At 45.6% G+C, this 12,801-nt stretch overlaps 1 protein-coding gene across 1 annotated transcript in view; it reads left to right on the top strand.

Moving 5' to 3' along the window:
- Positions 1-12,801, top strand: part of DYNC1H1 (dynein, cytoplasmic 1, heavy chain 1) — a 72,213-nt gene that overhangs the window by 38,838 nt on the left and 20,574 nt on the right. Inside the window, exons 42-56 of the mRNA XM_015418593.1 lie at positions 44-207; positions 1,099-1,228; positions 2,957-3,090; positions 3,333-3,447; positions 3,564-3,725; positions 5,242-5,456; positions 6,231-6,435; positions 6,602-6,775; positions 6,887-7,006; positions 7,103-7,223; positions 8,007-8,202; positions 8,935-9,052; positions 9,594-9,809; positions 10,970-11,182; positions 11,705-11,832. Of these exons, the coding sequence (XP_015274079.1) occupies positions 44-207; positions 1,099-1,228; positions 2,957-3,090; positions 3,333-3,447; positions 3,564-3,725; positions 5,242-5,456; positions 6,231-6,435; positions 6,602-6,775; positions 6,887-7,006; positions 7,103-7,223; positions 8,007-8,202; positions 8,935-9,052; positions 9,594-9,809; positions 10,970-11,182; positions 11,705-11,832 (2,411 nt within the window). The remainder of the gene's footprint in view (positions 1-43; positions 208-1,098; positions 1,229-2,956; positions 3,091-3,332; positions 3,448-3,563; positions 3,726-5,241; positions 5,457-6,230; positions 6,436-6,601; positions 6,776-6,886; positions 7,007-7,102; positions 7,224-8,006; positions 8,203-8,934; positions 9,053-9,593; positions 9,810-10,969; positions 11,183-11,704; positions 11,833-12,801) is intronic.

The raw sequence follows: 12,801 nt of genomic DNA, 5'->3' as shown, positions 1-12,801 counted from the left end.
GTACTTTTAACTACTCACAACTTGGCTTACTTTGGTTCTTCAGGAAAGGTTTACTCAGGACACACAGCCACACTACATCTATTCACCTCGTGAAATGACTCGATGGGTGAGAGGCATCTTTGAAGCTCTGAGACCACTGGAAACGTTACCTGTCGAAGGCCTTATTAGAATCTGGGCACATGAAGCTTTGCGTCTCTTCCAGGACAGGTAAAGAGTGAAAATACCAGCCTGTCAGTGTTCTTTGAAATAGGGTGACGTCCCATCTACCAAAATACTGAGTCTGCAGCAATAAAATGTCTCTTTTTTTCTTTTGGATTGCAGACTGTTAGCAATACTCTCCATGCATGTGGGCTTTCAGGTTGCAAAGAACTCTTTTGTGTTTGTACTGTAGCTAGTAGGTCCAATAAAAGATTAATTACTCTCTCTGATGAACACAGTTCAGCTAACGTGTTTAAACATTTGGCTTCTTCTTTACTGAGCAGAAGGCAGGACAACTAGCAATTCATTCTGAGGAACTTGTGCTGAAATATCTATTGGAGGACAAATCCATTGCAATATCAAGGAATGTTGCTAAATTTCTTTTTATTGCATTTGCAAAGCGCAAGCTCCTCCTTAATACTATTTATGATGTCTCCTCTCTGTAATGTTTTGGTAACCTGGGTTTGCTTTTTTGATCCTGTATGCTGTTTGATGGGTCTTTGACCGTAATAAATAATGATGATGATATGCCATAATAAATCAAATTTTTCTCATGTTAATGGGGGGGGGGGTTCCCGTTAGTCACAGCCGACTTATGGCAACCGTGTAGGGTTTTTAAGGCAAAAGACATTCAGAGGTGTCTTGCCATTGCCTGCCTCTGTGTAGTGACCCTGGTATTCCTTGCCAGTGATGTGTGTGAGCTGCTGGAAGTGGCATACGTGCAGAGATTATGTTCTGCTAATGACTTGGCCTCCTGATTGGAAGGGGGGTGGAGGTGTTGGGGGTTTTTTTTGGTTTTTTATGTATATCTAACCTGACTGTCCTTATATGTTGTTGGTCCTAAATGCGGCTGTTGTCAGCAGGTACGTTACTGTTGTCACTCTTCCACTTTACCCCCAGGCTTGTGGAAGATGAAGAGAGACGTTGGACTGATGAAAACATCGACATGGTAGCTCTGAAGCATTTCCCCAACATCGACAAAGAGAAAGCCATGTGTAGGCCCATTTTGTACAGCAATTGGTTGTCAAAGGTAAAGGCGAATGATAGATATATTCTCCACTGCTTGCTTGCGCTTTAACGTGTAGAACAACCATGTTTTTATTACTATATTGGATAGCAAAGTGGATCATTCCAAAGAAGTTATGCTTTCCCTCTGAGTGACTCTTAAATTTCACTTCTGAACCTAAAGATGGGTACAGGCTAAGAAACTAAGGGAAAGCAATTGCACTATCCAATGACAAATGGTATTCTGATTAAACTAAATAGGAGGCATACAAGAACTGTAACGTTATTACCTCTGCCATTGGCCATGGATATGGAGTTTTGGCTGGAAACCTTTCTTCTAGAAGTCTTTTGAGTCAGGAGGAGTGTTGCTTGGGGGGGAAAAGTCTTCTTTTAAATTTGAGTTCCAGTCCCCACTGGCAGAGTTACTTGTAGAGCATCTTGTGAATATTCTAGCTAGTAGGATCCCAAGACATGAAGCTACTGGAATATTTTGCTTATAATAGCACGAGGTAAATGGAAGAACTTTACAGCTTGAGGGTTTTTTTAACTGTCCCTCTGCAGAGATTCTTGGTTATCCAAGGTCAGTTCAAAATGCAGACAAATAAAACTTTGTGTCTTTTTTTATCCGTGTTTCCTGCGGGATAAAAACTGCTGCACATGGGCCTTCAGCTGTCTTCTTGCCCAGCACATGTGTGGCTTTGCCCTCCTGGTCCACACCGAGACTTTGTCTCCATTGGGGGAATACGGTTTGACAGCTGATTAAAACTGAGGGGAGGGATGCTTAATATGTTGCAGCAAATGAAGCGTTTGCAGGCTCTGTACTGCTTACGTAGTAGTCTCCATCTGTCTAGTACATTTTTACCCCATCCTTTCTCCAAGGATCTCAGAGTGACCTACTTGACCAATTTTCTCTGTAAACCGCTCTGAGACCCTTTGGGGTCAAGGGCAATATATAAATCGAAAATATAAATAAATAAAATTTTTGAAAATCCTGGTTGATAATTCAAGTTGATATTCTCACCTATCACCTTGTTTTGGGAAGAAGTGTTAGGCTGTTACCTATGACTATTCCTGACTGGGGATGGTCACAAACCAGAAAGTTCTGGTTTGGTTCGGGATGTGCCCAAACTGAATCCCAAACTGCCTGGTTTGGGCCATTTTGGGTTGCCTTTCTTCTATGTGCGGCAACTCACAGCCAGGAAAAAGAAGGGGATTGCCCAGGAATGGTTAAATGGCTGTGAGCCATTAAACCTGTCCATTTGGGAGGGGGGCCATTTGGAGGCGGGGGGGGGCAAAAGGGATCACTGAAACAACTTCAGCCTGACAGCCGGGCTGGTGTGCCTGTGAGCTGTTAGACTGAATTTGATGCAAGCCGTTTCAGCGATCCCTTTTGCTCCCCCCCCCCCTTTCCCACCATGAAAAAACGTGGAAGGGTCATGGAAGGGAGCTTGCACGAACCTCGGTTCGCGAACCATGACCCAGGCAATTTTAGCCCAAAATTAGGGTCATGGGCAGGTTTGTGCCCAACCCTATTCCTGACCTGGGAAAAGCCTAAGGATGGTTGAGTCCTGTTAAGCATCAACCACTTGGTTTGGACTAGGGGGACTATCTTTTTGTGAAGGGGAAGCACTTCTTGCATCTCAAAGCAGCACCATAAGTGAAAGCAGCTCCAGCTCAAACTCTGTCTTGTTTGATTCTTATACATAGAAAGGGGGGAGAGAACCTGCATTTATTTGTCGATACTGTCCTCTAGGATTACATCCCAGTTGATCAAGAAGAGCTGAGGGACTATGTAAAAGCCAGACTGAAGGTTTTCTATGAAGAAGAGCTTGATGTACCACTGGTCTTATTCAATGAAGTCTTGGATCATGTGCTGCGAATTGACAGGTACAACAAGCTTATTATCCAGATGCATTTCTGTTAGTAAGTGGTAAATCCATTTACCAAGGGGATACCATTCATCCCGGGTGTTGTACAAGTAAGTGAATGTTTGAGAAGGACCTTGAATACAGCCTAAGATTCATCTTCAGGCATCATCATGTACCAGTAATGCATCATGTATCTGAATAGGGAAGGGGATGGTGGATTTAGTACTGACCCTGAATCAAAGTCTCTCTCTGTCTCTTAAGGATCTTCCGTCAGCCTCAGGGACACTTGCTTCTGATTGGCGTTAGCGGAGCTGGGAAGACTACCCTCTCACGATTTGTGGCTTGGATGAATGGCTTGAGTGTCTACCAAATTAAGGTTGGTATACCCACTTTTCTAACCCCCTCCCCCCAGAGGGTAAAGTTTGCATTCCTTCTTAAATTCTGTAGGGTACATACAGCCTCTAAGATATTTATCATAACTGTTGTTTGTAGGTGCACAGAAAATACACTGGAGAAGACTTTGATGAAGATCTAAGAACAGTGTTGAGACGCTCTGGCTGCAAGAACGAGAAAATAGCATTCATAATGGATGAATCAAATGTGCTCGATTCTGGGTTCCTGGAGAGAATGAATACTCTTCTGGCCAATGGAGAGGTAACTTTGTAACTGAGTCAGTCCAAGGCTGGATTTCTGGTACTGCAAATTTTAAATGGGAAAAAACCCAACAAAACAACAAAACAAAAAAGTATAGTCAGCTTCTATTCAAGTTGCCAGAAATGTTGCCATTATATTACATGGTACGTGGATAACACCCATAATCTGCAGCCAAACAAGCATGTAATCTCTTATAATTTTATTTATCTGTTTAGAACACTTATTAGCCGCCTCTCTACCTTGCAGAACTCAAGGCAGCTTATAATTGAAATAAAATAATGATTATAAAAAGCCTGGAGACCACCATTTTAAAATCTCCAGTTAGGACTGCCAGTCAATAGAAACTACATTCGTCAAATGCTGTCCTGAATAAAATTGTCTTCAGCTATCTCTTGAGGATCAAAAATGCGGGGGCCAGACCACCCCACCCCCCCTTAGAAGGTTGTTCTATAATAGTGGAGCTGAGGTGCCACCGAAAAGGCCCTCTCTTGTTTTAGTGGGACAGTCAGGAGGGCCTCTCACTGCAATGTTAATCCCTGGGCAGGAATTCATAGGAAAAGACGGTCCTCCAGATACCCTGGTCCCCAAGCCATGTAGGGCTTTAAAGGACAAGGCCTTGAATTGGGCTCAGGGGCTGATCACCAGCCAGTGTAATTGCTGTAACATCAGGGTCACATGCTCCCTGTAGCTGGCCCTGGCCAGCAGTCTAGCCACAGCATTGTGCACTGGCTGCAGCTTCCAAACACTCTTCAAGGGTAGCCCCAAGTAGAGTGCATTGCAGTAATCTGGCCTAGATGTAACTAGGGCATGGATCACTGTGGCTAGATCTGACTGAACCAGGAGCAGACATGGCTAACACACTAACCAAAGCTGGGCAGAAGCACTCCGAGCCACCGCAGCCACCTGGTTTGCTAAGGTGACTGCTGTGCGGACAGTACTCCTGAGCTGCAAACCTGGATTTTCTTCCATCCAAGACAGGAGAGATCTCAGGCCCTTGGTCTGCTGTTCTAGTAACCCAGAGAACCTCTGTCTTGTCAGGATTAAGTTTCTACCCAGGTAGAGTGGAGTATCATACATCATATGAGTTTTCCTCATATTACTGACATCGCAGCCCATACCTCCTGATGACCTGTCTCAGTGGCTTCATATAGATACCAAGTTGCATGGGGGGTAAGATCAAACCCTGCGGAGCTCTACACACCATCAGCCATGGGGCAGAGTAGGAATCCCCCAACACTACCATCTGAAGCCAACCTCCCTTTGACTGTGAATATTGTATTCCAGCAGAGTTTGGGAAGAAAGTCATTCCTGTCTCCTGCTCACATGGTCTGGTTTCAGAGGCTCTGGTTCTAATGCCCTTCATGTCCCGTTTGACTGGACCCCTGTCCTTGTCTTTGGAAGCTGACATATTTTTCCAGAAAATTCCACACAATACCCCACACACATATACACAACCTTTCTAAATACAAAAAACTGCACCAGTTAGCTTGAATAACTTGTGTATCCCTCAAATTAGGTTCCGGGTCTGTTTGAAGGAGATGAATACGCCACTCTTATGACTCAGTGTAAGGAAGGGGCTCAGAAAGAGGGCTTGATGTTGGATTCGCATGAAGAGCTTTATAAGTGGTTCACCAGCCAAGTCATTCGCAATCTCCACGTCGTCTTCACCATGAACCCATCTTCTGAAGGCTTGAAAGACAGGGCAGCCACGTCCCCAGCTCTCTTCAACAGGTACTCAAGCTGCTCATTCTTCGTCATGGTCTCTATACATCACGCTGATAGGATCTCAAGTGTGCAGCTTTGGAAACTTGCAGAACTAAAAATGTTTTTGGCTCAAGCGCCACTCATTCTAGCAGTGAGCGTAGACTGCATGTGCAGGAGTGAGCAGAGCCACCTCCCGCACTCAGTTCTTTGGCAGCTGTCGCAACAATAACCGCTTTGGGAATTTTCTCTGTCAAAACGTGTGTGGTTTTTTTTTTAAAAAAAATTGCTTCCTTTCTGCGGAATTTATTCTATGCCAATTTATTTAACGAACAAAGGAGTGAGCTGGAAGAACAGCAGATGCATTTCAACGTTGGTCTTAGAAAGAGCAGGAGAACCGGGTTTGATTCCCCACTCCTCTACATGCAGCTGCTGGTGTGACCTTGGGTCAGTCACAAGTTATTTTAGAGCTGTTCTCTCAGGAGCAGTCCTCGAAAGAGCTCTCTCAGCCCCACCTGCCTCACAGCGTGTCCGTTGTGGAGAGGGAAGCTGTTCAGACTCCTTTGGGTCGTAAAGGGTGGGGTATAAATCCAATCTCGTCCTCCCCCCTCCTCTTCCAAAGGAATACCTGGATAACTGAGACAAAGGAGACTTTTTAGGGGGGCCACATGCCTGTGGCACAGCAGAGCTTTTAAAACTTTTTTTCTTGTGGGGGAAAGTTGCACAGTGTCTGAATACTCACAAGTTAAATTTAATTTTGAAATATGGGGTTGGGCATTCAGAGATTGCCTTTTTCTTGCTCAGGTGTGTCTTGAACTGGTTCGGAGACTGGTCAACTGAGGCCCTTTATCAAGTTGGCAAAGAGTTCACTAGCAAAATGGATCTTGAAAAGCCAAACTACATTGTGCCCGACTACATGCCAGTTGTATATGATAAGCTGCCACAACCACCATCACACAGGGAAGCGATTGTAAACAGCTGTGTGTTTGTTCATCAGACCCTTCACCAGGTGAGTTTTCCTCTTCTCTTTCTGTTGTTTGTTCTTCCTAGCAGCGTATTTCATTTTGCCGTCTGTAAAAGTTTCTGAATGTTTTGCTGTTCTTTCTAAAGCGTTAACGTAAAGGATTTCTAAATCAGTGCTGTCAGATCAGTCAACACTCCGTTTCCTCTGGCAGGCTAACGCTCGTCTCGCAAAACGTGGGGGCAGGACTATGGCCATCACTCCTCGCCATTATTTGGACTTTATCAACCACTATGCCAATTTGTTCAACGAAAAAAGGAGCGAGCTGGAAGAGCAGCAGATGCATTTGAATGTCGGACTCAGAAAAATCAAAGAGACAGTTGACCAGGTAGAAACCTTACAGAACAAGAGCAAAACTTTTCTTCACAATCCGCGGAAGCTGTTAAGTGTCACGTTCTCCTGGACCTTGATGTAACCAAGAATCTGTTGCTTGTCACAGGTAGAGGAATTGCGCCGTGATTTGAGGATCAAAAGCCAGGAACTGGAAGTCAAGAACGCAGCAGCCAATGACAAGCTGAAAAAGATGGTGAAAGATCAGCAAGAGGCAGAAAAGAAAAAGGTAGGGAAAACTTTTAATACGCCATTGCATGCCAGCTTTTCTTAAATTCTCTGAAGCGGGCATCAGGAGTCTTCATCCTGTGTAACTTGCTTGTAGGTTATGAGCCAGGAAATCCAAGAGCAGTTGCACAAACAGCAAGAGGTCATTGCAGACAAGCAGATGAGTGTGAAGGAAGATCTGGATAAAGTGGAGCCTGCGGTCATTGAGGCTCAGAATGGTATGTGCACGCTGCCTATATAAATGGTCCCTCCGAGTCCAGTCTAGAGACTTCTGCAGACAGTTGGGTGTGTTCACGCTCCTGGATGAGCCATCTTAGCAATAGCTCACTCTTAGTGCAGACCCTAACAGAAATGTAATAATGGCCTCCAGTGTCATTGGGCCCTAGGCAAGCAGTATTTTGATTTAAGCTTCATTCTTTGGGGGTAATATTTTTTGATTAATTGTGCTAAATGTTGTTCTGCCCTGCTGAAGCCTCAACGCAGCTCTTTCAGAGTTAGCAGTTCATACTGCTGTAATACATATTTGGGTCATACGGCCAATTAATGTACTTTACGGTGATTCTTTTAAAGAAGTTAAAAGGCTTTAGATTGCAGGAGACCTATTTGAAAAGTGATTTTGCTGCAGTGAATGTGACTGCCGCTTCTGGCTGTAAGCTGTAGGCATGCTTGCAGAAAAATTGGTGCAAATCAATCATTCCTTTACATATTTGAAACGGAATTGCTGAAGGGTGAGAATCTGAAAAATCAGCACACGTCTATGATCTTTCCATTCTTCCTTGCAAGCTCTGATGGTCAGTCAGTGAAAAGAATTGCCTGTCAGACAGTGCTATTTGATTTCCCCCCCCTCTTTTGAATAAACTAAGTTGATTTGTGCTGAAGCTTAAAACACTTTCGAATCTTCCTTCTCTCGAGACCCGCTAATCAGCTCGCTGTTTCCTTCTTTTCTCCCAAATCAATGTCCTTTTTCTCTCCTGGTTTGATCGGGGTTTGCTCCTGCCTAGCTGTTAAATCAATCAAGAAGCAACACCTGGTAGAGGTCCGTTCTATGGCCAACCCTCCTGCGGCAGTGAAGCTGGCCCTGGAGTCCATCTGCCTGCTCTTGGGCGAAAGCACAACCGATTGGAAACAGATTCGCTCCATCATTATGCGGGAGAACTTCATCCCCACCATTGTAAACTTTTCAGCTGAGGAGATCAGGTGAATAACCGCAAGTGCACAGCGGCTGCTGCTGGGAACAGAAAGAAATTGTTCTTGAGGGCCTTTGCAAGAAAACGAGGGAGATACTACAGTACATATTATTTTTAAAAGCATACTAATTTCAGGTGGGTCGCCATGCTGGCCTGCCACGGAAGAGCAAGATTGGAGCCCAGTCGCACTTCAGAGACCAACAAGATTTCCCAGGGAATAAACTTTCAGGAGTCAAAGCTCCCTTGGCCCGAGCCTTGACAAAGGGAGCTTTGAGTCTCAAAAGCTTGTACCCTTAAGAAGTGGTCTTGGAACGGAAGTTTCTTTCTCCCATTCCCAGCAGCAGCCTTAACATGTGTTGGTGTTGCATGCTGAATGCTTTTTTCCGTCCCCCCTTTCCCAGCCGTGAGCTCTATAAAGAGGCACCACCTTATCGAAGTGAGAACCATGGCCAACCCACCCGGTGCAGTAAAACTGGCTTTAGAATCAATCTGTCTCTTGTTGGGTGAGGAGACAAATGACTGGAAAAAGATCAGGCCAGTTATTCTCAGAGATAATTTCATCAGCAGCATTGTCAACTTTAATATCGAAGACATGAGGTATTTGGGTTTCCTTAGTTTTTTTACCTACCGTGGTGATGGGATATCTGGTAGTCTCAGTGGTAGCAGCTGCATGCTGGAGGATGCAACAGACTTTAACGTACAGTTCCTCATACTCTTCGTTTCCCTCCCCCTCCTCTTCCAGTGATGCCATACGGGACAAGATGAAGAAGAACTACTTGTCAAATCCAAGTTACAATTATGAAATAGTGAACAGAGCATCCCTGGCCTGTGGCCCTATGGTAAAATGGGCTATTGCACAGGTAAATATCTCGTGGCATTTGGATCACACAGAGAGGGATGATGCAGTGCTGTGAAAATCGTGCTGTGTTTTGGAAGTGATGGGAAGGGGTGGGAAGCAGAGGTCATTTTGGGGGGGAATGCAGGGGAACGCAGTTCCCCCCGGGTGAGGTGCAGGGGGCGGGGCACATGATGAAGCCCCACCCCCTGCTTCCGGCCGCCCCGCTTCCAGCGCTCATTGAGCCAGGAGGAGGCAGGAGAAGAGGGAGGGTAAGTTGCTTCCTCCTTGCCTCTCCCCACCCCTGCCTGCCTGGGGCCAGGGAGGGCCTTGGCGGGGCTTCCTCGCACTCCCGCTGGCCTTGCAGGTCCACCACCGGGCCCCTGAAGTCAGGGGGTGTGGCATATGCTAATGAGTTATGCTAATGAGTCCCCCTAGCTCTTTTTCTACGAAATGACCCCTGGCGGGAAGCCACAGTAGGTTACAAAATAGCAGAGCTTGAAAGGAAGAAGGCCCACCACAGGCAGTCCAGGGTGTGAGGCTGACGTATCCTCCTCGTGTTCCAGCTAAACTACGCCGACATGCTGAAACGAGTGGAGCCCCTGCGGAATGAGCTGCAGAAGCTGGAGGACGATGCCAAGGACAACCAGCAGAAGGCTAATGAAGTGGAGCAGATGATCAGAGACCTGGAGGCCAGTATTGCCCGCTACAAAGAAGAGTACGCCGTGCTGATTTCTGAGGCTCAGGCTATTAAGGCGGACCTGGCTGCTGTGGAGGCAAAGGTAAGCCCTCCTCCCCCTTTTTCTTTTTCTTTTTTGTTTGGTTTGGAACTTATCAACTGTTTTTCTCTTCTGTGTCATTGATTTTAAAAAATTCATATTAATATATTTTTCAAATACAGTATAGTATTCATAAACGTCAGATCACAGCTGACTTGTGGTGGTTCTGTAGGGTTTTCAAGGACATGGCGCCTGCCTCTGCCTCGCAGCCCTGGTCTCCCATCCGATTCCTAAACGAGGGGCAGCCCTGCTTAGCTTCTGAGGTCTTGATGAGATTGGGCCATCCAGATCAGGACTCTTTGACATGTATGCCCTTCGTTATTCACATTCTTATGAGATGATTAAGTAGCCGAACAACAAGTGCCTGGTACTCTCCGGCCGGGGTTGTCGTAAAGAGGAGGTGCTAAAACAGAAAAGCAGATAAGATCCAATCCCCCCACGTATAATTGATTTCTCAATTTGGAAGAGGCATCCAATGCTACACAGAAAATCTTCTTTTAAAAGCCTTTTCCGTGTTTTTGGTTTCAGAGGGTGGCCATGGTTGTCTGCAATAAAGCAGTTAGATTCAAGTCCAGTAGCACCTCTACCAACGGGATTTTCAGGGTATAGGGCAGTGATGGCGAACCTTTTAGAGACCGAGTGCCCAAACTGCGACCCAAAACCCACTTATTTATCGCAAAGTGCCAACACGGCAATTTAACCTGAATGCTGCGGTTTTACTTTAGAAAAAACAACTGACACATTAACTTAAGATGATCCAAACAAAATAAGGAAAGCAATCCCAAATGCTTTCATTTACTTAAAATTATTTGGCAGAGAATTCGACACTTTAATGATGGTCTGGGCCTGGCTGGGGTGATGGCACGCGTGCCCACAGAGAGGGCTCTGAGTGCCACCTCTGGTATAGGGCTTTCAAGGCTGAAAGCTCCCTTCATCAGTGTTTTTTGTGATGTATGTTAAGCGACACTTTGCCACTGCAGACACACACACACACACCATCCCCACGTACATGTTCTGCCCACATACTTTAAATATATTTTCTTTTTGGAACTCTAAAAACCTGGCCAGTGGGTTGTGTACTTAGTGTGAAAGTATCCCCAACAGTGGGTGGGCATTGATTCTAGCCTTTTTCACCTGACCTTGTGGACCCATTTTGCTTCCAGGTAAACCGTAGCACGGCTCTCCTGAAGAGCCTCTCTGCTGAACGTGAAAGATGGGAGAAGACAAGTGAAACCTTCAAGAACCAGATGTCCACCATTGCAGGGGACTGTTTGCTTTCAGGAGCTTTTATTGCTTACGCCGGCTACTTTGACCAACAGATGCGTCAAAACCTCTTCACAACATGGTCTCACCACTTGCAGCAAGCAAATATTCAGGTAAGAATATGTGTCCTACAGGTCATAAAACCCCAGTCATTGCTGTTCACCGGAAGGCTTGGCATTTCTTCTGTGGTTTTTTTTTCTTGTACTCCCTTCTTCCTCTCTCAAGCCCAGAGCAGCTTATATATGTTTCACATCTGACTAGATGGACTTGCTTCAGCCTGAGGGGAATTGTCATGTGCCTTCAGACTATCATCTGGTATGCAAAAGGATGTGGCATTTGAGCAATCTGGGGATATGGAAAGTGCTTCCCTCGCTCTAGGGTTTCCATCGTCAATACACCATTTGGATGATAAAATTCCATCTCCTTTGAAGCCTCATTGCAGGGACTGGGTCTGGTTTGCAGTGAATGATTCATCTTCCGCTTGACGCATCTTGGCACAGGATAGCTTTATTTTCAGGGGTAATAGCCAGTCACCCCTAGCCTGTAACCCGCAAGAAGCAGATTTGTTTTGTTAGCTGCAAGAGTGGTCAACCCTTTGGTACCGCTTTCCTGAATCACAGCAATTCTTTTCGCAGTTCCGTACAGATATTGCTAGGACCGAGTACCTGTCCAACGCAGATGAACGCCTTCGCTGGCAGGCAAGCTCTCTACCTGCTGATGACCTGTGCACAGAAAACGCAATTATGCTCAAGCGATTCAACAGGTACTCTTGCTGTTCTTCATACCTTGTATGCGTATCAGTGACTCTTCTGAAAACTGCCACAAAGTACTACTTAAGCACTTCCGTCATTTATTATTCCTTTCCAAACTTTCTGGTGAAGGAGTATTTTTGGAAGTGTTCAGATAGTTGGCGTTTGGACAATAGAAGAAGAGAAGAGATTGGATTTATACCCCACCCTTCACTTGGAGTCTCAGAGCGGCTTACAAACTCCTTTCCCTTCCCCTCCCCACAACAGACACCCTGTGAGGTGGGTGGGGCTGAGAGAACTCTGACACAAACTGCTCTTTTTCAAGGACAGCTGTGCCAGAGCTTGTGTTGTGACTGACCCAAGGTCACATTGGCAGGTGCAAGTGGAGGAGTGGGGAATCAAACCCGGTACTCCAGATTAGTGCCCAAACTTCCTGTCCAAATGCCAACAAAGTGTTCTGGGCAACATTGTTAATTTATGGAACTTGTTGCCCAAGGATGTTGAGAGGGCCGCTACGTAGGCTTGTTTTACGGAGGATGTCCGTGTGATAGTAAAAATGGAAGCTCATGTTCAGAGATTATGTATCTTGGAGCAGATGCCATGCCCAAACTTCCAAGGGACAACTGGTTGGAATAATGATGGTAACAAAACTGTCCAATGGAGGGATCTGATGTCGTGTGGTAATTCACAGAGCAAATTAAATTAATCTTGCTCTTCGTCTTTTTATGAGCTTCTGAGTCCAGTAGTACCTGAAAGAAGAACAAGTTTTCAAAGGGTGTAAGCTTGCAAGAGTCAAAGCTCCCTCATCTGATGAAGTGAGCGTTGGCTCTCAAAAGCTTCTACCCTGGAAATCTTGTTGGCCTTTAAGATGCTGCTGGGCTTGAATCTTGCTCTTCTGCTGCAGGGAAACACAGCTGTGGTGGTGGAAAGTTCCATTGAGTCGCAACCAGCTTATGGCAGCCCCGTAGGGTTTTTAGGGAAAG

Source organism: Gekko japonicus, unplaced genomic scaffold, assembly GCF_001447785.1.
Source record: "Gekko japonicus isolate JY-2015 unplaced genomic scaffold, Gekko_japonicus_V1.1 scaffold93, whole genome shotgun sequence".
NCBI classification, from domain to species: domain Eukaryota; kingdom Metazoa; phylum Chordata; class Lepidosauria; order Squamata; family Gekkonidae; genus Gekko; species Gekko japonicus.
This window is presented reverse-complemented; position numbering and strand designations above follow the sequence as displayed.